This window comes from Epinephelus lanceolatus, chromosome 10, assembly GCF_041903045.1.
Source record: "Epinephelus lanceolatus isolate andai-2023 chromosome 10, ASM4190304v1, whole genome shotgun sequence".
In the NCBI taxonomy this organism is placed as follows: domain Eukaryota; kingdom Metazoa; phylum Chordata; class Actinopteri; order Perciformes; family Serranidae; genus Epinephelus; species Epinephelus lanceolatus.
Genome location: NC_135743.1, coordinates 46,270,181 through 46,297,968, shown reverse-complemented (window position 1 = coordinate 46,297,968; position 27,788 = coordinate 46,270,181). Strand labels below are relative to the sequence as shown.

The 27,788-nt window shown below is 40.6% G+C and overlaps 1 protein-coding gene across 7 annotated transcripts in view; it reads left to right on the top strand.

Moving 5' to 3' along the window:
* adcy3a (adenylate cyclase 3a) overlaps positions 1 to 27,788 on the top strand; it is a 158,915-nt gene that overhangs the window by 4,240 nt on the left and 126,887 nt on the right. For 6 of the 7 annotated variants that reach the window (XM_033638945.2, XM_033638946.2, XM_078172048.1 and 3 more), the window contains one exon: positions 13,967 to 14,116. In XM_033638945.2, the coding sequence (XP_033494836.2) occupies positions 13,967 to 14,116 (150 nt within the window). Of the gene's footprint in view, positions 1 to 27; positions 560 to 13,966; positions 14,117 to 27,788 lie in introns of those variants that run through there. The other variant, XM_078172049.1, reaches the window with a different exon arrangement.

The window sequence follows — 27,788 nt, the reverse complement described above, 5'->3', positions numbered from 1 at the left end:
GACACGCCGACACGCGCACAGAGGAAAACAAACATGGCTGACCGCCACCCACCTCGCCGTGAGATCCGAACAGCTCCTTCTAATTTAAAAGCAGACGTGTGGAAATACTTCGGCTTCTACAACGTTGATGGCGGAAGCGAACTGGACAAGAGCCACGTTATATGTAAGCTGTGTCGTGCTAAAATAAAATACTTTGGCAACACAACAAACATGAGAAGCCATGGAACTCGATTCCACCTGACGGAGGAGTCAGGGAGACGGCAGGCTGTTGTTGCTGCGGCAACTAGTGGCGCTACCGACCAGAGAACAATCGAGGAAGCAATTAGAAAGCTGCCACCCTCATCGGAAAAGGCGAAGCGAATTATGAAGGCCATCGCAGCATTTATTGCCAAGGATTTGCGTCCTTATTCCGTCGTGGAAAATCAGGGATTTCGAGGACTGCTGCATACATTGGAGCCCAGATACACCATCCCATCCCGGCGCTATTTCACCGACACGGCCATCCCGACACTCTACCATCAAACCAAAACAGAAGTCATGGCCTCGCTGTTGAAGGCAGGTAGGAACGCAGTTACATGTGATGCGTGGACGTCTGTCGCCACCGAATCATTTGTTACTGCGCATTTTATCTTGTGATTTAAGATACCTGTTGTTACCTTTGGTTCCGTTTAACGAAGTTGTAACTTTCCAATTTGCATGCATTTCCATTTATATGTTTAATAAAATATAATGGAAATGAATTCAACTGTTTCTTATTACAAATGCACTGTTTTTAAAAGTTGCAAGTGTTGAATGCTTATTCAGTGAGACAAAAAGAAATGTGTGTTGTGAAAAATGCATCAATATGCATAAATTAAAGATGCATCAATAATCGTTTTATAATCGAATCGTAGCCCCTGAATCGTAATCGTTATCGAATCGTGAGGTGCCCAAAGATTCCCCACCCCTACTGATTATTATATTGATTTGCTCATTGTTATGTTTACTCGCCATGCTGGTAATTTTACTACTTAATCTATTTGATATTAATGGTGGACGCAGACTCAGCTGTCAGCAATTACTGTGATTGCTGGCCTCCTTGTAAAAAGTGGTTTGATTTGGCAGAATGACCAAAGCAACGAATGAAATGGAGAAAAAAAAGAACGAGAAAGCCGAACTGGACAGAAGAGCAGTGCCTGCTGTTGGCACAGCTTGTGGAGGAGAACAAAGGAGTTTTAAGAGGGAAATTCGGTCCCGGGATCACGGCACAAGGGAAGAGACAGACTTGGGAGCGCATTGCCCGACACATCAATGCGTCGTTCCCTCTCCTTTTACACACAAGCAACGAGTGTGAGAAGCGCTGGTACGTGCTGCAATCCAAAGCGGGCGTTATTGCGTTACTACGCTGGGTGGGAAAAGTAAGCTCATCCCTGATGAGGTCAACCACAAACATTATCCCTGCACGATCAAGCCTCTAGCGTCTTATTAAATCACTGTCGTTCAATAGGCCTATACGGAGAATATCTCTCCTTCCTCTCTGTCTTTCCGCCATCTTCTCTGTTTAAGACACTCTTAGGCTTCTTAAAAGTCCTCCTCCCTCCCCTTAACAGTTTTTCACCTTAGGAGCTCTCTTAAGGCCTAAGATGCTTTGTGAATAACTTTTATCTTACCAAGGGAAAATTCTAAGAAAAATCTTAGAATTCGAGGAATTCTAAGATTTTTCTTAGAATGACGTCACTAAGAGCTACTTTTAGTCTTAGGATTCTTTGTGAATACGGGCCCAGTACTTTACTATTGCTCTGGCTCAATGTTCATAATAGAATGTCAGTGTGAGAGAAGTTTAGACTCAGAATCTTATATGAATGCAGTTGTGCCATAATAATAAGAATGCATCATGTATTAGACGCATCACACATTGTCTTTAGAAAACATGTTATTTATCAAATATTGCTCTCAGATAGTTGCCAGTCCACCATAGGTACAACTAATGCAACGGTGTCTAATACTGTCCTACAGTCCTGCAATCAGTCCTTTCTCCATCAAGCTTCTAATGTTCACTTTGTGTTGAAGCTGTCTAAAGTTTTGTAGAATTTCTGTTTTATTGTGTGTTTGTAGGAGGATGTAGTTTGTGGTGCTGGTGACCTGTACTGCATTATACAGAGAGGTCTTTTATTATTTAGCCTACCTTATTGCTATAAATGTTGTGTGAAATGATAGAAACAATTCTGTATGAGCAATGCAATTCATAACCCTGATGACATCACTACATCATAAGGGTTGTTATGCTGAAATCTATTGTACTCGGGAAAAAGTATTCAAGCGGTCATTCAAGTTGGAATTCCCTGTCAGAAACTCGGGCAAGATCCATCTAGCCCAAGTTTGCTGATATTAACACAATTGACACTAGGGATGCATGATATTGGATTATTTGCCGATATCCGATATGCCGGTATATAATACCATATTTGGCCGTTAATTGATACCCATATCGATATATTCACTTTTTTCCCTGCCTAATTTTAGTGATAGTCAGGTCTCCTCTGTAGTGGAATAACATCATGCATTCTCCTATTGTGATGGCCCACCAGCAGATGGAGACATGAAATACAGTGCTTTTCAGTATTATGCAATATTCATTCATTGTGCAAAATAAGAAAAAGCACGTCGGCTGATTCTGATTCTGAGTACATTTTAAAGCCGATTTTGGCCAATATCAATGAAGTGTCAATATTATCGTGAAGTGACACCACAGCAACACGGCAGTGCACCAAGTCAAGAATGACCATTTCATCAATTTTTACTGTATGTCGTGTTTTATGTAGTGTTTATGTTGTGAAACATGTTTTATAACATGGTTGCTGCCATTTACATTCAGTTGATTTGTGCTTGACAGAAGTCTTTGCAGGCATGTGCATCTCTGTCTCTGTCCACAGAGAAACAAATGCGCAGGAGACAATTTTGAGCTGTTGTGCAGTATTTGAATGAGCAAAGAAAAGAAAGACAGTTGACTTACTACTTTACACTAGTGCTGCACGATTTGATAAAAATGTGCGATTTGAGTGGACAATATAGCGATTTGCGATTGCAATTACAATATAATAAAAACAATGGTATCATGAGTCTTCTTGCTTGATTTGGTGTTTCCCCTACATTATATTAGGGGGACACTGACCTTACCTGACATAGCTATTGTTATGGACAGTGTATAAATGACCATCAACAGACTGAGCACAGTGAAACACGTTGCTCACACAGCAGTGCAGCACAGCACTGTACACACAGCGGAGCGAGCCTGTGTTGTGTTCAGGTGTTGTCACGTAAATGACAAATTCCAGCACGCCATAGCATAACACAGTGTCAAGTGGGCCGAAACCGAGCAAAATTGCTCAGTTTTTCATTTGTTATTATATAGTTTGTTATGGAGTCCGTGATTTCCCTGTGACACTTACAGAGGTTTGGGTAACTGTGCTTGGATGTTGTTTTATGAGGCTCTGGTGGCTTTCAGTTGTCTCATTGTCTTTAGTCTCACCACCAGACAATCAGAGATCTCCGCCTTCTGATAGTCTGGGGACACTCCTTTCTAAAGTGTGTTTAACACACCGGCGAAAACGGCCGGCAACAAAGCAACGCCTCTTGCATTTCTGAAAAGGACACGCCTACTCGGAAATGTGCGCTCCCCCTTTTCTCATCTGCAAGGAAACAAACACACAGAGAGCTTGAAAATGGATGCCGAGAGATTTAACTCCGTTTTATCAAACGTGTGCCCATCCGTGAAGTAAATATTTTTTTTCCAGCGGATGTCTTAGTTACAACATGATTGAGCTAACTGGAGTAGTTTCATGTCGTATCCGACAACGGGAGGCTTTTAACAGATGACGTCCTGATGTTAGCTTTGCTGCTGCTGTTAGCTGTCCCTGTCAGCTGCAGCCACTGATGCTTTCTAGACATCGTGATTTCCCAAAACTGAATAAATACCACACATAGCAACACAAAACTGCTTTGCTAGCTCAATCATGTTGTAACTAAGATATCCGCTGGAAAAGATATTTTTTTTTCATGGACCGTTTAACGAGTTATTACCTATTACAGACACCGCTAACGGCTAACAGGGCTAACAGCTAACGGTTAGCCCAGCTAAACGTGCACACAGAAATAGTAATGTTTGTTCAATCATTGTGTTTATAGACTTTACAAACATCGGATTAGTCTAAACGGTGATACAGTGATGTGAAAAATGTGATATAGCTCTGCTGGTTTTCTACCCGGACTATAGACTATAGAGGGAATCGTAAGGCGTAAACAAGGCGATTCCCTCTATAGACTATAGAGGGATTTGCCTTGTAAACAAGGCGATTCCCTCTATAGTCTATAGTCCGGCCGGACGGATGAATCATGGCCTTGTAAAAGATTATGTTTGTTTCTTTTAGTTGGCGAGAATGTGTCAGCGTTTTCTGCGAGTACGGCTGAGCCATTTTGTACCGCTACACGTATTTCTAGTGGGACACTGTTTACAAGCACAAGAGTTCAGCGAGCCACCGAAGGACCGCCCTGCAGATTTACTATTGGTTCTGCAACGTAGGGAGTTTTTTTAAACTCTGAAATTGTATCCGCCCATCTAAACACAAAATCAGGGAGAAAGTCATCAGTCTTTAGTTAAGCAAAGCGTCTAAAGACTGACTTGTGAGTCTACATTGTCTTTAACGTTACTCGGCTTGGCTTTCTCTCGCATGCATTCTTCCTACTTTTCCCTGTGCTGTCTAAGTGCTGATATAGATTGGTCGTGTTGCCGCGGGACGTGGCGACTTTAACTTTTCAACTTTTACACAGCACATTTTTCTGTTCAACGTCGCCGTACCTGAATCCAAAGTATCGCCATGTAATAGACGTTTTTTTCACCACCAACTCACCCTGTTTTTGGTCGTGCTCATGCTCTTCTTCAGCGTCTGTGTTGGTCACTGCTGCATGCCGGGTGGTCAGGTGACCATACGTGCTGCACACACCAGGATAGCTTGTGGGCGTAATGTCAACAAACTCCACACACTACAGGGGGGTATTCCATCAAGCAGGCTAAAGGCAAATCCCGGCTTAAATGGCCAAGTCTGGCTAATGTGAGCCAGAGTTCTGTTCCATCAAAGTGGCAAAGATTAGCCTCACATCGGTAACCATGGAAACCATGGTTCTGGCTAAGCCTGATATGATAGATCGAGCTAAACTCTGGTTTCCGTTCCATCAACCTGAGCCACAACTCTGTTCCATCAAGGTGGTTAACCTGAATCCCAGCCTAGTAACCATGGTAATTTATGCTGCCGGGCAATCCTGGTCTGTAACAGGATTAAGGTGAGGATTAGCTCCATCTATGATCAAAAAATGTTCAATAGACAAGAACAGACACCTAAAAGACAGTTCTGCCAGTGCTTTTACACACTCACAACTGTCATGTAATGATAAAATAATATGTAGATCATAGAATATATAACATAATTAATCAAAAAAGATTAACTATTAAAAAACAAACTGAAATGTAATAAAAATAAGATAATTAAAAAAAACACAACAATAAAGCCAAAATCAAACTAATAAAAACAAAACTATAATAAAATGAAACCGAGGCATTAAAAAAAGATTGTATATGTACACCAAACCACATGAATATGTGATTGCCCTCCCATCCCCACCCCACTCTTTTTCCAATTGGCTAGCAAATTCACAGCCAATTAAAGGAAAATTTCGGTTTATGTCAACCTGTCTCCTATTGTCCTAAATTTGTTTCAAGTCACTAGTGACATAGAAATAATAGTTAGCATGTTAGCCGTTAGCCTAGATACAGCCGTAGCGTCAGACCTGTTAAAACTTAATTGAACGGGGCTGCAACCGGTCCCATTCCTTGCAACAGAGGTATTCCTCTTCTGTGGGCACTGGGGTACAGCATTCACAGGAAACATTACACCACCAATCTCCAGAGCTAAAGCCTTCCAGCAGCCATTCCTCCTCTGTCGTCCTCTACCTGTTGTGCCTCTCTCTCTCTCTCTCTCTCTCTCTCTCTCTCTCTCTCTCTCTCTCTCTCTCTCTCTCTCTCTCTCTCTCTCTCTCTCTCTCTCCTCCTCCGTTCTTCAATTTCAAGAAGCTCTTTGTCAGTGTATTCTGGCTCAAATAAATAAGGGCGGCCATAAAACTCTGCAAAATCAAATTCCTCCTCCACAAAGTTGAAGTCTGGCAAAAAGTCAGCCATTATTCTATAAATCTTTCATAAAATAAATGAATGAACCTTTCAGGCTACTGTCCGGTTCTGCCTTGCAGCTGCTGCGGCTTGTTCTCGTGAGATTTCAGGCACGGTATGAGATCGCTGTGTGTTCTTGCGATATTTCGGCTGCGCTTTGGGAATCAGAGGTAAAAGGTAAACACACCGTAAGGTAAGACAACAACTCTGAAGACCACGTAAATGGGGAATGTTAGTATATAGGCTTTCCACATCGAGAGGCGATGGCCGACCTTATTTATTTGAGCCAGAAAACGTTGACAAAGAGCTTCGTGAAATTGAAGAACGGAGGAGGAGAGAGAGGGAGAGGCACAACAGGTAACGTTAGAGGACGACAGAGGAGGAATGGCTGCTGGAAGGATTTAGCTCTGGAGATCGGTGGTGTAACGTTACCTGTGAATGCTGTACCCCAGTGCCCACAGAAGAGGAATACCTCTGTTGCAAGGAATGGGACCGGTTGCAGCCTTAGCTAAATGGTAAACAACAAACATGGCACCACACCGGTAAGGTAAGACAACACGTTTACATGTCGTTTTCTATATGTTATCTGACATTTATCCTAACGATATGAGGCGGTCTTTGTGGAGAAAAAGCTTGTTTAGTGGACTAACTTTGCACTTGAAAGGATGCCCGTTCAATTAAGTTTTAACAGGTCTGACGCTACGGCTGTATCTAGGCTAACGGCTAACATGCTAACTATTATTTCTATGTCACTAGTGACTTGAAACAAATTTAGGACAATAGGAGACAGGTTGAAATAAACTGAAATTTCCCTTTAAGGTCAACTGACAACGGCCATATAAGGAGTACATCCAAGAGAAGGAGAGGGACACAGTAAATTAGGAAATAATGGCATGCCCCTTCATCGAGGATCCTGTTGATGAGGAGGCCCACATTGTCCAGTGGGCCGTCCAAAAACCACCAGCCCCAAGGGTCTTCCAGGACAGGACCAACCCATTGATGCAGACGGACTCCTATCTGTGGGAGAGGTGCCAGTTCAGCAGGCAAAGCATAGTGTATCTATGCAGTTTGCTGGAACCACACATTATACTGTTTACTGTTAATTTATTATGTTGATCTGTTCTGTACGACATCTATTGCTCGTCTGTCCGTCCTGGAAGACGGATCCCTCCTCAGTTGCTCTTCCTGAGGTTTCTACCGTTTTTTTTCCCCGTTAAAGGGTTTTTTTGGGGGGAGTTTTTCCTTATCCGCTGTGAGGGTCCAAAGGACAGAGGGATGTGGTATGCTGTAAAGCCCTGTGAGGCAAATTGTGATTTGTGATATTGGGCTTTATAAATGAAATTGATTGATTGATTGATAAAGGTCACACGCCGCAGCCTGTCTCTGACCACTGTGCATTGGTTATGCTGAGAGGCTAAGTAAGGCAACTGTTTGCAGAGAGGTAAAAACAGTGAGGGATGAAAATGGGACACACACCATTGTAGTTTGTCTGTTCCTCATCCTATAGCACATTCCATACATTTAAGGGGATTTTCCTTATTTTGATTTAATAAGGGATAGAGCTTACAACTGATTCCCAAATGATGAGAAATAGATAATTAATTCACTATCACCTGCATTCACTTAATAGGTTTCCTCATCTCCACTGAATTGATGGATTTGCTAAATGTCATTTTCTACAATCAATAGATAAATGTCATGTGATTATTTTCTATAAACTGATCATTTCAGAAATGTCAATCTACAGTCAATTATGTGATAAATGCGATGATTCACATAAAATAGTTTGATTAAATGCATCATCTGAAATGTACATAGGAATCAGTAGATAAATGTGATAAATAGTCTATCACTAATATTAATTTACACATTTGGTGAATTTCATTAGGCATACTTGAATTGTTAGATTTAATAGGTCTTCTTATCTACATATATGTTGTCCCTTTGATGCGGGATTTATATAACATGATATTATGCTGAAATGCTGAATTTTCTTTGTCACTTACGCATTTAGCCTGTCAGGAATATTCAGCCACGCCACCTCCCTTGCTTTATTAATTGCTGCAGTATTGCCTTTTTTCGTAATTATCTCCTTATAGTCCTCATACACTTCCATATGGAGTGTTTGCTCCGCCGCAGAAAAAGCCTCCGCTCGCTCCTTTCCTTTGCTTTTTGACATTCTGCAACATTTTCAGCACTCGACTTGTGTGGGCTTTTTATTTTCCCTTGGCGCGTGCATGAGTTGAGGCTTAACAGGTGAGGCTTGAATTAGTGTCATTTCTCAAATTTCCAGGTATTAAAAAGCATGGAAAATGAAAAATAAAGAATGGAAAAATATTTATGTTTCCAGACTATTACCACTGTTCTAAAATACTGTCTTCTAAAATAGAAAAATAGGTGTTTTCAAAAATAATTTAATCAATCCGGATCGTGTTTTATGCCAGGCCAAGCACAGTTTGTGTGAGAGCAAACGTCTCAGAAAACATACCGCCCCTTTTACCTGATTGACAAGTGGTATGTCCAGTCCGCTGCCCCATGACCCTCCTCCAGCCCCCCAGGTATCAAGTTTCACTCCAACACTGCACCTTCGACAAGAAGACGAGTTTCACATGGTTCTCAATGGGTAGATGCAAGTTTTTGGATGGATGGCTTGACAATACCGTATATAAATACTGGTTGGCCAAGGATTCCCAGTTCACACACAGAGCTAGATGCAAGCTTTGTGTGAAATGTTTGACATCGCCAACATGGGGGAGAAGGTGACTCTGAGCCACATGAAAGGAAGAAACACCGACGTCTCGTTACTGCATCTCTTGCACCCAGAGTCCCAACCTTTTTGCCTCAGCCCAGACATTGAACTTACCTGAGTTTTTATTTGCATGCCATTGTGGTACTTGGCTACAATCGCCTATTAAGAATAATTAAATATGATGTGAAATATGATACACTGATATATTTACTCAGATGTCACATATTCTCTGAAAAAAAAAAAAAAGCAGAGAAGTCTGGAAATTAGGGTATGGAAAAGTATGGAATTTTGAAATTCCAAATGTGTAGGAACCCTGTGGAACGGGTTGGCACTAGATTGGGAGTTGACGTTTAGTCAAACTTCAAGATTACACCTTAGTCTGGATATTCTTAGCTATGTTGATATATCTCTCCTTCCTCTCTGTCTTTCCGCCATCTTCTCTGTTTAAGACACTCTTAGGCTTCTTAAAAGTCCTCCTCCCTCCTCTTAACAGTTTTTCACCTTAGGAGCTCTCTTAAGGTCTAAGATGCTTTGTGAATAACTTTTATCTTACCAAGGGAAAATTCTAAGAAAAATCTTAGAATTCGAGGAATTCTAAGATTTTTCTTAGAATGACGTCACTAAGAGCTACTTTTAGTCTTAGGATTCTTTGTGAATACGGGCCCAGTACTTGCATAGTCTGGATATTCTTAGCTATGTTGATGGAATACCCCCCAGGAGAGGTAGTCACGTTCACAGGCGCACACGTTAACATTTATTTACATTAAATCGCAAATCGCAGCCTTTTGTGCGGTTATGTAATCGCACAGCCTGACATTGCGATTGCGATTAGATTAATCGTGCAGCAGCACTACTTAATACGTCATTTCTCTTCACTGCTGGTGCTGTGGTGATAGATGTAGGTCCTCTGTAGATGCTTGAGAAGCTCAGACACTTGCCATACAAACATTAGTCAGGAATACTGACTCGGAATTATCAACTTTGACTTGTAATGGATCATACCATTATCTCAGACTTCACTGGAGATCACATCAAAAGTGAGACTTGGACAGCCTGTAAGTGCTACTGTACTGAAGCATCTGCTCAACCCACACTGACTCAGACCTCCGCTCCAACATCGGTGTCATCAGAAAACGCTGTCTTTGCTAGACAAAATCAGTTTTAAAGTAGCCCCCTGAGGACCACTCAATAAGAAAAGAATTGTTGTTGAATTGTTTTTCCATACTGAGTCATAGATTTTAGGGCTGTAACTGTTTGTGTATTCATACTGAACACTCATGGTATGGTTCATGCAGCCGCACACTGAATACCCTCTATGTAGACTGATGCACCGATTTATGGCTGAACATTTATATCAGCCAATAACTGTCTTGCTGACTGTTGTCGACCTATCAGCAAATAAGATGACATTGACTGATGGCAGTGGCCAATATTTTCTGTTGTGTCACATCAATTTTGCACAGGCTTAAAAGCAGGGCTCCAGACTAACACCCACAAACTTAAATTAATGAGCAGGTACAAGAAAAATACAGTGACTGTTTGTCAGATGGGCTCTGTGATTTCAACGGAGAGCTTCCCTGGGGCGTTGTTGCCATGGAAGGACGCAGTTAACTCACTAACGTTACATCAGAGGACACACCCTATTGCTTCACTAATAATGCTGCATTGATAGCAGCAAATCAGTGTTAAAATCGACAGGAGGAGAGCTACTTAAATTAATGAGCAGGTACAAGAAAAATACAGTGACTGTTTGTCAGATGGGCTCTGTGATTTCAACGGAGAGCTTCCCTGGGACGTTGTCGCCATGGAAGGACGCAGTAAACTCACTAACGTCACATCAGAGGACACACCCTATTGCTTCACTAATAATGCTGCATTGATAGCAGCAAATCTGTGTTAAGATCGTCAGGAGGAGAGCTAGTTAATGTTTGCTGTTAGCTTTTAGCAGCAGGTAGCCAGAACTGGTAGCTCACAGAGGTTGCATTGAGTTCATAGACTGTATAAATAATGTAATGATGCATTCAAGTTCTGTTTAGTTAAAATGACTATTAGGCAAAGGTAAATTATAACATTCTCATGAGGTGTCAGGTGTAATGTAAAATGTAGTACTTGGCAAGACACTTGAATAGATACAGTTGGAAAAATGTGTTGATGTCTTCATAGCAATATACAATAGATATTAGAGAGGGGATATCTTTTACATATTAAAAAGACTTTTGAAGTAGTTATTTTTTTTAAAAAAATATGTTTTTCATGTGAAAGGTAGTGTAACAAAGGGCTTAAATACTTTAGAACAGTTCAGTCATTTTTTTATAGTGCAGATTTCTTTGTTGGCCTGGCACCAAAGGAGAAATAAACAACCAAACAAAAACCTCCTAAAAAACAACAATATAAAAACATCATTATTGGTTATTGGCCAAATTGTTTTTTTTAGTATTGATATTGGCCCAGAATTTCACAATCATTGCCTCCCTAATGCACATAATGAGGAGTCAAAAGTTTACAGTGTGAGTTCGGCCCAAAATCTTGAAGTTACCACAGTTATCAGTGGGCGGGAGGATTGTCTGTGTCTTTGACACTTGCACTACTGTCTGTTCAAAAAGACTTAAAAAAAACCCAGACTGGTCCTATCTTTAAAGACAGAATTATCAAAAAATAATCTGAAAAAAGAAAAGAAACAGATTCTAAACATTTGTTTTTTTTCAACTGTACTGAACTCGCACCAAACCAGGCTGTGAACCAAACAGTGACTTTTGTGTACTCTTACACCCCTAATGGATTTATTTGCCCACCCATTGTAGAGAGAGCATATAGTGGATCAGAAAGCTCATGGTAACAATGGGAGCCTTAATCCTGATCATTACACATACTGTTAACAACATCACAGCATATAAACAGCATGAGATTTTTGATTTGAATGGCTTCCAGTTTAGAATATGTTTGACTAAATGTGCCGGAAAAAATTGTGACTATTGTCAAAGACGCTTCAGTAAATCTCTGTGTGGAGCACTTTTTTTTTTTTTTAATATATACTTTATTAATCCCCGAGGGGAAATTCAATTTTACACTCTGTTGTCAATTACACACAGGTCTGAACACACACATGCACAAACTGGACCTATACATGCACTAAGTGGCAAGATGTCAGAGTGGGCTGCCCATGACAGGCGCTCCGAGCAGTTGGGGGGTTTGGTGCCTTGCTCAGGGGCACCTCGGCAGTGCCCAGGAGGTGAACTGGCACCTCTCCAGCTACCAGTCCATGCTCCATATTTTGGTCCGGACAGGGACTTGAACAGACGACCCTCCGGTTCCCAACCCAAGTCCCTATGGACTGAGCTACTGCCGCCCCCATGGCCACAGAAGACAATTTTAATTACAAAGCCAAAGTAGTCATGAAAAATATCTGATATTTCACTGACTAGTTGCTTCTTCAAAAGTTTCTTGGTTTGACTCATATTTAATTACTTTTTATATTGAGTTTTATGATGCATCATTTTAATTAATTGATTTATGATAACTTTGATTTAAAATTGTAAAAGTTTCTTCAGTTGGCATACTGCAGACTACACAAGTTTTACATTGAAGAACAGAAATGAATGATGTGGCCTTTTACATTGAAAGCATCATAATTAACTTTATTTATATAGCACCTGTTTAGAAAGTGACATGCATTCTTGTACATTCAATGACAAGACAGACCTGCATGTGTGTGGACTGCCATGGAGAGCATTCCTGAAGGACAGTCAGTGTTGCTCACATGAAAAACGTGATGGCCAGTTTTTCAATGTAGCGTCTCAGTGACAGCATTGACTCTTTGAGTCAATTTTTTTACTTGGTGCAAGTATGGATACAATAGATAAGACAATTATGTATCATACCAACAAGTATGTTGTGTGTATGAAATCCTTGTATGTCATTCATTTGTTCCTCAATCCCACATTCACTGTTCTACTGCCCCAATTCTTACTAGAGCACCAAATGTGGATTAATCCACTGCTGAAATTAGACCTTAACAAATGCACTATCTCCTCTTGTTTGCCTCGTCTAAGTGGTGTAGAGGTAAAAATCGGCGCCTGGAAGTGGGCCTGTAGGCTCCCGACCTTGTCCTCCACTTGACTTCTCTGTTTCCCTTTGATGTCAATCTGATACCTTGGAGTCAACGAAGTAATACTCAAAGAAACACTGGAGACAGGCAGAGTCCGATGCAATCGAGTTTAATGTGTTCACAAGCTTTAACACATATATATGCATTTCAATCAGTTTTAAAAGAACTTATGCATAAAACATGATTACATGATGGTTATAAGGCTTTGTTTCTTGATCAACTTATGTATTATAACACTTTTACTGAATTAGGGATTAATTTTTACACTACAGTGGTAACATTTAACCCATGATGGTCCAGGGCTCAGGGGAAATTGAGTTTGTTGAATACTGCTACGAGCAGATATATTTGGTTTGGCTGAACTTTTAAGGCCTGACACACCAAACTGATGGTCGGCCGTTGGTGAGCATCTGTGACCCTAGTCGGTGCGGTGTGTCCCTCGTCGGCCCTTGTTGGCTTTTTATTTGGCCTGATTCAGCATGTTGAATCATTGGTCGAGCCTGTTGGTGAATGAAATTACCCTTATTGGCAGTTCAGCTCAGCGCACGACGAGAAATGGAAGTGAGGAAAGTTAACAAAGTGCTAAAGTCCAGAGAGAGTGAGACCAAAACAAACTTGTTTCATACTGGGGTTATCATGATCTTTTGGTGATATTGTGATTGTTTTTGTTCAGCAGAAAGAGAAACAGTGGCTGTAGAAAATCTCAGTTGTCTTTTTTGTAACCAGAAAACATTTCATACAACATATCTGGAATGGTCACTTTGTTTAAGGCCATGGAAACATGCATTTTGTGTAATATATCATGCTAGACTTCTCAACTTCTGTAGTGCCCTATTATGCCTTTAATGTGCCCTTATTGCGCGTGTGTTTGTTAAATATTGTGCTGTAACTGTTGCATTCTTTTTTTTTTCCCAAGCTTCTTGCCAACATAGTGATCTATGTTTGTGCCATTACTGTGGGTGTCATGTCGTACTACATGGCTGACCGCAAGCATCGAAAGGCCTTTCTGGAGGCAAGACAGTCACTGGAAGTCAAACTCAACCTGGAGGAGCAGAGCCAGCAACAGGTCAGAGGACAAACACTCCAAAATTCTACTGTTTATATGTGGGAGTTTAAGGGGACAGTGTCACTTTTGGGGTAATATAAATTATTATTATATTCTTGTGCCCAGAGTCAGAACAGAAGATCAATCCTTATGATTTCAAAGTGTCTAGCACAGAGTTAGGATGAGCCCAAATTCCTCTACACATGGCAGACATAGTAACAGAGGAATGACTTGAATGGTGCGTTTCAGACAATCAGATGTTATATTCAGCCCACAGGGTTTTTAATGTGAGTGATGATGACTGCAGCCATTATTCAGCATTCAAAAAAAACCCTTACATTTCATTGCCATGTTTTCAGCTAACATCACAACACAAGTCAAATGCAAAAGTCCAGTTTGTTCAGGCTTGGTTTGCACATTGTCTGCTGCCTATAAGAAACCAAAAGTCTATTTCACATTTAGTTTTGCTATAATTATAGTATGGTTGTACTTTACAGAATGTTTTTGTCAATGGAGTTTTCATTTCAATTTTATTATGACAGTAATGATGTGTTTTCAACAAGAAATGTTTACAAACTTTTTTTTCAAAGAAATGAAAATTGAATTTCCATAATAAACAAGAAACTTTTTGAGATACATATTTCTTTCGCATTTAACAGAGCTGGACTGCTGCTGCCCCTTCATCTAGTCCTTGTGCTAATCTTGGCTAAACCTTTCTCTGTGAACAGACAGTAAATGAATCAACCCTCTCATCTTAGATAGATAGCAAGAGTCTAAGATTGAAAAATCTGCTTATTGGTTCAAACGTTTATGTTCCCCTCAGCGTGATTTCCTTGACATTACGTCTAGTGCCGTGGACTTGTCAGTGTCTTTTTTTTTTTTAAGATTTTTTTTTTGGGCCATTTTGCCTTTAATGGACAGGACAGGTAAGCTTAACACAGGGAGAGAGAGAGACAGGGGGATGACATGCAGCAAAGGGCCACAGGCTGGATTCGAACCCGGGCCGCTGCGGGAACAGCCTTGTACATGGGGCGCCTGCTCTACCACTAATCCACCGACGCCCCTCAGTGTCTTACCTAAATCAATCAATCAATCAATTTTATTTATAAAGCCCAATATCACAAATCACAATTTGCCTCACAGGGCTTTACAGCATACGACATCCCTCTGTCCTTTGGACCCTTAAAGCAGATAAGGAAAAACTCCCCCAAAAAAACAACAACTGCTTAAATACCTGCTTTTGGCACAAAATTTGGTACAGACATTCACATTTTCCAGACGAAATTATTATTTATTTATTTATTCATTCATTTAGTATATTGGAAGGATTATGATTACACTTGGTACAAATATTCATGTAGGCCTGTCACCTACTTTTTTTGGACAATATATTGTCCCTGGAATAATTGTGATAAATAATATTACTGTCATTTTGAGACCATTTTATGTCACTGATATTCTACTACTACTATAACTACTATGAATAATATAATGGCATAATGCCAGTACACCCTTTCAAAGAGCAGTGAAGCCTATCAGCAAATAAAACGACATTCGCTGATGGCAGTGGCAGATGTTTTCTGTTGTGTTACAATTTTGTGCAGGCTAAAAAGCAGGGCTCCAGCCTAAGCCACAAACTTAAATTAATGAGCATGTACAAGAAGAATACAGTAACTGTGTAGCAACTGGGCTCTGTGATCTCACTGTAGTGTGATGAGATGGCGAGTAGCAGGCAGTTTCCCGTCGTCCGGGGACAACAGAGAACATGTTTGGGACAAACAGAGATCTTCTCTGGTACACCTTTAGGATGAAAGGATGCAGTAAACTCACTGTCATCGAGTCAGAGGTTGCACTGTGTTGTTTCCCTGGTAATGCGTCATGGTGAACAACAAATCTGTGTTAAAATCGGCAGGAGGACAGCAAGTTAACCTTAGCAGCCGCTGGCCACAACTAACAGCTCAGGGGGGGTTGCATTGAGTAACATAACGATCTATTCAAGCTCCATTCAGTAAAAAACGAGTATTGGGCAAAGGTAAATTATAATGTTGGCATGATGTGTTCAGTGTAATCTTGTAAAATGTAGCTTTTGGCAAGAAACTTATAATACAGTTATAATTATAATAAATACAGCTGTTTGAAGGATAAATTTGTTGATGTTTTCATGGCACTTTAAAAGACATATTAGAGAGGGAATTATGATATATAGTAAAAAGACTTTTGAATCAGTTATTTTATTTATTATAAGATATTTGTTCTTTCGAGTGTGTGTCTATGTGTCTATGTGTGCATTTTGGTTTCTTTGGCTTATGTTTGTTTGAGCTGGTACTGTGTCAGCACTCAGCTCTCCTCCTTTCCCTACATCTGTGGCCACTGGGCATTCTCCATCACTACTATTTATGGAACAGATGGTTTGCACAACAGAGATCAGGGAGCAAGGAAAAAGACAGAGAATGATAATGGAGAAGAATATGGAAGAGAGTGAAGGTGTTGTGAGAAGTTACAGAGGGGAAAAAAAGAGGGCTGATAAAACGAGTAGAAGAAACTCCCAGAATACTAATGGAGAAGCATGGGCTGCTGGGAGACAAGGGCTGCCAACCAATCAAGGAGCATCCGGTTGCTGCTGGTCACCATGGCAACCAGCCTCCTGAGACGTTGTCAGCTGTAATCACAGAGCCAAGCCACTCGGCCGTTTGTTGCTTCTCTGCCTCTCTGTCAGGTATTGTTAAGACTATTGAAAGCTGCCACACTGCCCCTGAGTATGTGTGTGAAGGCATGTCTTTAAATATGTATTCACAGTTCGTGTGTGTGTGTGTGTGTGTGTGTGTGTGTGTGTCTGCCAGAGACTTTTTTGTTTAGTTTGACACATCAGTGTTGTCTGTATGTGTGGGCCTGGGTCACCGTGTGCAGGATCTCTGCAGCCACGCTGATGACAGTTTGAGGCCATTCAGATCTCTGTAAACAATGTGAAGACTGCTGTGTACAGCCATGTACGTATTGTAGGAGGGTTTGCATTCATGTCCCCTTTATTCCACTCCTTATATAACTGTACCTTTTGCCTCTGGTGTAATAAACAACTGACACACGGCCAGATGACCAGTAAGTAGTATGATTTCTAGTTGCCATCTTTGTTTGCACCATGAGCAACAGTGTCAAATTCTAATTCTAATGCAGTGTACACCAGAAGGAATATCTACTTTCACGATTTGCTAAGCAAGATAATCTTCACAAATGAACATCGCTTTTATCATTTTTGAAGCCGAAATGCAAGTAAGTAAAAAGCTTACATTAGGCTATAAATCAGCTACACCATGGTCACATGACCTCACTGTTGCCACCACAACAAGCCTGATGACATTTTTCTGGAGGCAGATGCGGAAGTTAGCATTGCCCTGGTTCTCGCACAAGAGTTTGGATTATTGCAGAAAGTAAACTCTGTGACAAAATGTTTATGATACTTACTTACATTTATTTCAGTAAGAGAATCTTCACAAATGAACACCACTTTATGATTTTTGAAGCCTTAATGCAATTGCCGGAGGTAAAAAGCTAACATTAGACTAAAAATGAACTACACTACGGTCGCATGATTTATCATCCCTACCACAGTGAGGCTGTAAAGCTGTGTTAAGTGTGATAATGTCCTGTAGTCTCAGTCAGCTACTTGTTAGCAACCGCCTTCTTTAGTCACATACAATAGGAGCTTCAAAATTCACAGTAGGGTATTTACTGATGTATCTTAAGTTGCAGAACAAAGCGTGAACGTCTCTTCAGCTTGTGTTAACCACAGGCCTCGTTTCAGGCATTTAACCAAAAATCCATTTACTTAGGGTCCATTCATAAATACTCACTCTGAGTGCCAGAGTGCACTCTGGCACAGACTGGAGTGATCATAAATTCGATGCACTGTTGGAATGTACTATTCAGTTATTCAGAACACAACACTCTGGGAACAGCAGAACGCAGAGCAGAGTACATGTATGATTAACTTAACAGTTCGTTAATTCGTGTAGAAATGGAACGCTTTTTTTTCTGAACAACAGCACTCTGATTGAAGTGTAGAGTATTAGGTAAGATTTATGAATACACCCTTACTTTCAGGCGGTAGGACTCATTCCTGCAGCACTCTATAGCATTTTTTACACGTATTGTCCAGTCGGTGCTGCGTCTCAAATCAGATACTTTAGTAAGTATGCTTACATGTCATACACTGCATACATAATGCACTTGTGAGGTGTGCGACTCTGGACAGGGTAGTGTTGACAATCACAAGATTTGAAAGCTTTTTCCTTTTGCTTGATGAATTGCAATCAGGCAAAGCATTATCGCCAACATTTAACTAACAGTTGTCACAAGTCAGAATACAGTATATCCTTGCTATGTCCCCTTGTTTGCTCACTCGACTTCTTCTGTATTTATTTATTTGTTTATTATATTAAAAATGAATGTGCTTTCACAACACGTTTCTATAACTTTGAATGTCTAATACTAGCTGAATCAATCAATCAATCAATCAATCAATCAAACAATCAACCAACCAACCAACCAACCAACCAACCGTCATAAGGACTCATACAAGGTACAACTCCAGTGAAATGTGAACCCATCAGCTTCTTTAACTTATGCTCTGTAGTCTTTTTGTGTCTTCTTACATTGTTGGCTGCTGCTTTATAATTGTCCATGATTCTGGCCTCAACAAGACAACTGCATGGTAGCTCCTCTTTAAGGGGGCGATCACACAGAAATGAGACGCTAGAAACGCGGATGCTTCAAAGGTGCTTGAAACGCTGGAAGCACTTATTCAATATGCGCTAGACAAAAAAAAAAACAGCAAGGAGCGCCTGTGGAGCGGGGGTGTGTGCGCAACACACACACACACCTCCTGTCATCTCCCTATGTCTCCCCTTGAATATAGTGTTTCCCTCAAAGACAGTAGAGACAGTAGCTTACATGAAACTATCATGAGCTATCAAATCAAATCCAACTTTGTTTATGTAGCACTTTTCATACATAAAAATGCAGCACAAAAACTGTGAACTACGAAATAAGGTCACCAGCCCTCTCACATATCCCACTGTCTGAAAGTTAACTAGCTGCTACGACGATCGTTGTCGTCAGTTACATTGTACTCACCAGACAAATTCGTTGCGCTGCTCACACAGCTCCATGCGTGTCTCCTCCTGTGTTTGTTCGAGTACTGAGGTGTGCGTGTGTTGTATAATTCTTCAAAATCAAATGTTGTCAGGATAAATTTCTTGTCTTCGGATTGCATTGTGTTGTCTGTCGCTCGTAACTAGGGATGTCCCAGTCCGATATTCGGATTGGTATCGGCCGCCGATATTAGCAAAAAACGGGCATCGGATCGGACTGCATGGAAAAATGCCGATCCAAGAACTCCGATCCAGTTTTTCCGACCAACCCAGCAGTCCGCGATTCAAGCAGTCCATTCCAGTGATCCGCTCCAGCTCTTACTATCAATCCACCAGGCCAGCATGCAGATGGCAGACACACAGGGAGGGTAGGAAGAGTAGCGGTCAATTTAGTTAACTGACTATTTGTTTTCTGCTCTGGTTTTTTGAGAGTGATATTTTTATTTGGTTTACACTCTTACTGTTTAAGTAAAGAGCACTGATGGCATTGTTTTGGGCACAATTAGTGAAACTGGAGCCATGGATGGACTATTGCTTGTTTAAACAGTTGTACAATATTGTGTGTGGTTTTTTGTCCCCTCTGTTGGTCCCAGGAAACAGCAGCACCAGGCTGGCACTGACACTGCTAAAATAACTGAAAAGGAAAGGCTGCAAATGTCAACAAATGTTAAATGTCAACAATGTCTTGTGGTGTTAATCTTGCTGCTAGTTTTGCTGCTATTTTAATTTCAATATTAGACATTTTAAAGATTTCTTGTGTTGATTTATTTTCTATTTATTAAGGGGCCAAAGCAGCCGAAGCAAACCAGCTACATTTTTTATTTAATGTTAATGTTCAAGTTTAAAGTTTGTTTATTTAACCCTGTTAACAATAAATGGGTCAGTTTTTTATACCAACTGTTGTGGATCATTCTAACTAACCCGATTAAGTAGTTGTTCTTGTTAGAGTAATATCGATTGATCAAACTTTTTCTAACATGACTGACAACAAAATAAGTGAATATGTATAATACGCGCTTGGATCGAATCGGTATCGGTATCGGCCAAAACTCAAGGCTGTAATATGGGTATCGGATCGGAAGTGGAAAAAGCTGGATCGGGACATCCCTTACTCGTAACTGCCGTAAACTGCTGTAACTGACCAAACTGCCGTAACTGCCACAACAAAACAGGAAGGAGGATTTGATTGGCTGCCTGGGCCAATGACGACAATGACGAATGGTGCTACTGGCGTCTGATGCTCAAAAGGTTGAAAATATTTTAACTTTTCAGCGTCTACAAAAACGTGCGTCTAAAAAGACGCCGGAAAAACGCCTGTCTAAAAAGATGCTTGAACCCCGGTCAGACGCGCTGTATCATAGGAAAACAATGGTTTTACTGGCGTTGCGTTTCTAGCGTCTCATTTCTGTGTGATTGCCCCCTAACTTAGCAGCAGTTTCCACTCTGCAGTCGCTTTGGAACAGCATTTAGCAAGATCGACAGCAGGAACAGGACAGCACCTCACATTCCATCTGTCACACCAGTCCTTATTTACTGTATAACACATGCCTCCTCTCTTTGTCTCTCAGAGTCCTCTGCTCTATCAGATTGACATACAGTACAGGCCAAAAGTTTGGACACACCTTCTCATTCAATGCGTTTTCTTTATTTTCATGACTATTTACATTGTAGATTCTCACTGAAGGCATCAAAACTATGAATGAACACATGGAGTTATGTACTTAACAAAAAAAGGTGAAATAACTGAAAACATGTTTTATATTCTAGTTTCTTCAAAATAGCCACCCTTTGCTCTGATTACTGCTTTGCACACTCTTGGCATTCTCTCGATGAGCTTCAAGAGGTAGTCACCTGAAATGGTTTCCACTTCACAGGTGTGCCTTATCAGGGTTAATTAGTGGAATTTCTTGCTTTATCAGTGGGGTTGGGACCATCAGTTGTGTTGTGCAGAAGTCAGGTTAATACACAGCCGACAGCCCTATTGGACAACTGTTAAAATTCATATTATGGCAAGAACCAATCAGCTAACTAAAGAAAAACGAGTGGCCATCATTACTTTAAGAAATGAAGGTCAGTCAGTCCGGAAAATTGCAAAAACTTTAAATGTGTCCCAAGTGGAGTCGCAAAAACCATCAAGCGCTACAACGAAACTGGCACACATGAGGACCGACCCGGGAAAGGAAGACCAAGAGTCACCTCTGTTTCTGAGGATAAGTTCATCCGAGTCACCAGCCTCAGAAATGGCAAGTTAACAGCAGCTCAGATCAGAGACCAGATGAATGCCACACAGAGTTCTAGCAGCAGACCCATCTCTAGAACAACTGTTAAGAGGAGACTGCGCGAATCAGGCCTTCATGGTCAAATAGCTGCTAGGAAACCACTGCTAAGGTGAGGCAACAAGCAGAAGAGATTTGTTTGGGCCAAGAAACACAAGGAATGGACATTAGACCAGTGGAAATCTGTGCTTTGGTCTGATGAGTCCAAATCCGAGATCTTTGGTTCCAACCGCCGTGTCTTTGTGAGACGCAGAAAAGGTGAACGGATGGATTCCACATGCCTGGTTCCCACTGTGAAGCATGGAGGAGGAGGTGTGATGGTGTGGGGGTGTTTTGCTGGTGACACTGTTGGGGATTTATTCAAAATTGAAGGCACACTGAACCAGCATGGCTACCACAGCATCCTGCAGCGACATGCCATCCCATCCGGTTAGCGTTTAGTTGGACGATCATTTATTTTTCAACAGGACAATGACCCCAAACACACCTCCAGGCTGTGTAAGGGCTATTTGACCAAGAAGGAGAGTGATGGAGTGCTGCGGCAGATGACCTGGCCTCCACAGTCACCGGACCTGAACCCAATCGAGATGGTTTGGGGTGAGCTGGACCGCAGAGTGAAGGCAAAGGGGCCAACAAGTGCTAAACACCTCTGGGAACTCCTTCAAGACTGTTGGAAAACCATTTCAGGTGACTACCTCTTGAAGCTCATCGAGAGAATGCCAAGAGTGTGCAAAGCAGTAATCAGAGCAAAGGGTGGCTATTTTGAAGAAACTAGAATATAAAACATGTTTTCAGTTATTTCACCTTTTTTTGTTAAGTACATAACTCCACGTGTTCATTCATAGTTTTGATGCCTTCAGTGAGAATATACAATGTAAATAGTCATGAAAATAAAGAAAACGCATTGAATGAGAAGGTGTGTCCAAACTTTTGGCCTGTACTGTATAAAAAGAGAGCCTCCTTTTTTTGTTTCAGTGAATCAAAGGATATTAAAGTTCCTGATATTCTGTTGGAAACTGATGCAGCACGGAGGTCGTCCAGTTTATTTTTCAATGCCATTACAGTGGCTAGCAAGATGCTAGTTCATCTGGTGCCCATATTCTCCTGGATGTTTACTGATGTTGACATTTGAAAGCATCAGCCTGGCTAGCTAGCAGAATTCGACAGATGGAGAGTTAACAGACTGTTGAGTTGATTTCCTCATCCTGATAAGTAACTTGCAGCCACATGCCACCACTGTCCAAAGCCAACCACAAAAATCTCCACTAGGGCTGCTCGATTATGGGAAAAATAATCCCAATTATTTTGATCAAAATTGAAATCACGATTATGCAAATGATTATGCGGCACACGTGATGACTTATATTATTTACACGACGGCATGTCATTTCTGTCTCTACGTGTGCATTTAAAATTCTCCTCTGCTCTCTGTATTACGCACGGTGGAGTTCGGCCCCGATGCGCACACATACACACACACACACTCACACACACAGACAGACACGTGCGCACGCACACACACACACACACACACACACACACACACACACACACACACACACACAGACAGACCAACCTCTCTCGCTCTCCCTCTGCCATTTTCCGCACGCTGTTTTTGAAATCTTCCGCGATCACCTGCCCCTCTCATTACCAGGGCTTAAAGTACTCCGGTGTGGCACCAGATTTCCGGCTTGACGGACATTTCTATTTTTTTTTTTTCCAACACACACTACTTCCAAGCACATGTTGTTTAGGTGTCTGTACAGCCTGATTTCCAAGTGAGTGTGAGTGAATGTGCAACAGAAATGGACAATTGAACTGCGTTTGAATGATTAGCTTGTGTTAGCTTGACTGCCAGCTATCGGACACTGAGAGAAAACAGCATGCCGTGCAGTCTTTCCCCTAAATGCAATGCACTGCCGCTGCTGAAATTTGGCTGCTGCTGCTAATTTTTTTTATTTTTCCATCTTAGCGCTCTAACCGTTATTATTTGGCACTACTGACGCTTCATATCCAGGTCAATTTACACACTTGTTGAGAGGAGAGGGTTCCGTCTTATCTCTTTTTAAACTAATGTTATATTAATTTGCGCGACGGACGCTTCATATAATAACATAACAATATACTATTTATCGTGAACTGTCATGTCATTTCTGTCTCTACATGGTCACACGTTAACAATTCTCCTCTGCTCTCTGTATCGCACACGGCGGAGTGCCGCCACACACACAGGTGAGCATGCTAGAGCGCGGCTCCGGCCACATATTCCTGACCAGACCTGACCTGAGCCCGGCGCAGTTTGTTAGCTGACAAAGTTATTGTTATGGACACTGTGTAAATAACCATCAAAGGACAGCTGGTATGTGCAGACAAACACAATGCTTGCACAGCAGCGTAGCACAGCACTCATTGGTGCTGAGCTTGTGTTACGTTCAGGCGTTGTCACGTAAATAACTTCCAGCACTTAAATAGGTCATAGCCAGAGTTGGGTATAGAGTACTTTGATTACTTTTTGCAGTAACGAGTAACCTAACGCGTTAGTTTGCTGTTTGAGTAATCAAACACTTGAGTACATTTTCTACAAGCCATCAGTTACTTCCGTTACTTTTAGAACGCAGGTCCTTCAGCTCCGAAACAGCAACGGCTGTCTTTTGGTTCTAATAATGGTGATAAAGTTAAACCTATCAGTCCGAAAGAAGCCACGAAGCTTGTGGCTCACTACGTGGTAGAAGAAATGCTGCCATTGTCTACAGTGGAGTCTAAAAAAAGGTGGAGGAGGACTTGCTGACAAACAGGTCAGACTCAGGAGGACTTGCATTATGCCTGGTACACACTACACAACTTTTCTGCCTGTTCTGAAAGTCACTATGTCACGTTACACGATTGAGTCATAAAATCGTGCCGTGACTTGGCCGACAGACGTAACACACTACACGATGGTACTCACCAATTATCCCCGGTTGTCTTTCATGACATGTGTGATGTCATCGGGTTATTCTTGTCCTATTTTTATTACTTTTACTATTATTTGAGTCACTGTGTCTGTTCATGTGCCAGCGGAAATGGTTTTGTAGTCACCTAAAAGCATCAGCAGATGGCAGGAGCTTCATTTGAAGTACTGTACGTAAACATTCGAGCTACTGTGTCCTCAACACCAAGTTCATACAAATGTTTCACAATAAAAGCCTATTCAGGAAATGGAGGGATTCTCTCAGCCAAAGTTATAAGGGGCTTTTAATTTAAGGAAAATCAGGAAGTGTTGTGAGTTTGAAATGACGACACAATGTGTTAACTTTATAAAGACAATGGGAGCGGATAAAAAGTAAATATATAAAAACACAGAGGGATTAATAAATAACGGACCGTCTATAATGTAGTCTGTTTCAAATGAAGCTGGTAGCCTCTGCAGTTGTGGTGAGTAAAAGCCCCGCCACTATTTGTTAATGTTATTACTTTATGTCCGACCGTGAGGACGTAACATTGTTTGCTAGCTTGATGCTAATGACAGTAACGTTACTCACCGGGTTGATAAAGTGACTCTGCTGTTTCACACTATCATTTCCCCCTTTTACTCTATGTGGTAACATCCCTAGAGGAAATATTAAAAACGCTGGGGTGTTGTTGTCATACAGTTGTCTACGGCAGCAGATCGTTCTGTGTTTCTACTGGTCAAAGTGACGGCTGTGATGGGAGAATTGGATGTCAGTGAAGGGCAAGTGGTCCATAACTTTAATTTTGGAGACAAAAAAATGTAGGCTAAGCGCCCTGTGGTCCATTGCCCAGTAGGAAATGTAGAATACTCAAAGGTACTTTAAAATGACTTTTCTCAGGGAGTAACGTTGGAAGTACTTTGAAAGTACTTGAGTTACTTTACTCAGGAAGTAACGCAGTAAAGTAACTGGTTACTTTTAAAAAAAGTAATGCAGTAAAGTACTTTGATTACTTTTAAAGTATTCCTTACCCAACTCTGGTCATAGCACAAAACAGCATCACGTCAAGTGACTTTTTACTTTTATTATGTTCAATAAAATTGTATTTTCCTAAATCTTGAGACACCTCATATGTAAGCTAGACAGACATTTCACCTGGTCATTACTGTGCACAAATGTACTGTATGTACTTAGTCCTAAAGAGCCCTTCTGGTGCCAGTAGATACATAGAAACATCCCAGCAGGCTGTGCTTTGCAAGCATACAAAAAAGTTTCACGCATGTGAAAATTATTTTTCATGCATGTACTTCACCTCCGCTGCTACAACTCCATCCTAGGGGAAACAATGCTGTGTGCGTTTTGTGCAACTGGTGGATGAGGTAGTCTACCCGTATAGTAGAGAGAGAGCCAAGTAGCGTTGAAGTAGAGTAGAGCAGGGCAGAGAGATGGAAGCAAAATATATTAAACAGCAGAACTGGAGAGAGGGGTGAAAAATAAATGGAGGTGGGCATGGCTCGAGGAGGGCACAAAATCATAGACAGACCTCTTGCGAGGACGATAGACAAAGATTGCTGCTGTGCAAAAGATGTCAGTAAGTCAGTGAAAGGTGCGCGAGTGACTGGCTAAAAATGAAGCACGTTTGAATAATGAAACTGTCTCAATGAGATGTAAATGAATGGATTTATCCTCTCCAAATTAAGTTATGTAATATATTGACTTGAATTGAACCACTGAAATATTCTATTATGAATTGAAAGCTAAGTTTGAATGGCAATGCCTCTGATTGAAAAAGCCTAGTACCTTTTTTATTTTTATTGAAAAGGTTATGTGGATTAAAATGAAACTGCAAGCTTGCTTTTTCGTATAGCTTATTTGAACAGAGCATTAGTTTTCTGTCTTTTTCTTTCTCCTTTTTGAATTATGATATCAGGGATTTTTCCAGGTACAGAAAATAATTAGATTATGGCCAAGCTTATTAAGAGAGGTTAATAACGGAGTTTTGGCATACTCACGGAGCATTCTGATCATGACAGTCATTATGGCAATACAGCGAATTATGTGTAAATCTGTGTTAATATGTGTTTGTATACGTAACAATCTTATTAAGTGTAATTTATGTTGCTCCAAATCTGTATTCATCAAAATGAGACTAAAAGTAAAGCAAATTTTATTTGATGTCACATAAATTACCAAAGAAAGGTCTTAGAATGGCCCATATAAATATGTAGTATCAGGAACAAATTAACTGAAGTGGAAGATATATTATTACCAAATAATTTTCACATACTGGCAGTATCAGAGACTCATTTGGATTCTACTTTCGAAGGTGCATCCTTGATGATACGTGGGTTCAATATTTTTAGGAGAGATAGAAATGCTAATGGAGGAGGAATAGCATGTTATATTCAATGTTACTTACCTGTCAAAATTAGGTATGATTTAATGTCATCTGATATTTGAAGTTCTTTGGTTACAGGTGTATTTACACCACAGTCCACTGACTGTTTTAAAAAAGGTCTTAAGACATTTTTTTTTTAGCAAAGCTTTTGGTCCCCCTTAGATGTTTTTGTTTAAAACTGCTCATCTTGTTTTTTCCCCTTCCATTCCTTTTTTTTTTTTTATCTTTCTTTGTTTTTAACCTGTAGCACTTTGAGATCTTTTGATGAAAAGGGCATTATAAATAAAATGTATTATTATTATGTATTATTTATTTGAAACATCTCAAGCCTATTCTGATAGGATGTGGTTATCGAACTCCCAGTGCTAATTTTGAATATCTACAGTAGATAATATCTGTCATATGTTAGATAATGTTTGCACTACTAATCATGAACTATATTTTATGGCTGATATAAACATAGACTGGAATTCTTCTTCTTGTTCAATGAAAAAGAAATTGTTAATAAGCCAACGAGAATTTGTTTGAAAAATAATGACAAGAGCGTGGCGACTTGTATTGATCATATTTATTTGAACACTCCTGAGGTCTGTTCCAAATCCATATCGCTGCCTATAGGATGTACAGATCACAATCTCATTGCATTTGTAAGGAAAACAAAAGTTCAAAATGCAGGTTCAAAGATAATTAAAAAAAGAACATTTAAGAACTTTGATCATGATAAATATGTGAGAGAAGTAACCCATGCCAACTGGTCAAATGTGTTTTTACAAGATGATCCGGAAGAAGCATTTCAAGCTTTCAATGAAACCTTAATGAATATTGTAGATAATCATGCACCATTACAGAAATTTACAGTCAGAAATGTTAATTCTCCATGGTTGGACAGAGAACTTAAAGAACATATGATTGAAAGAGATCAGGCAAAATCCATGGCTATTT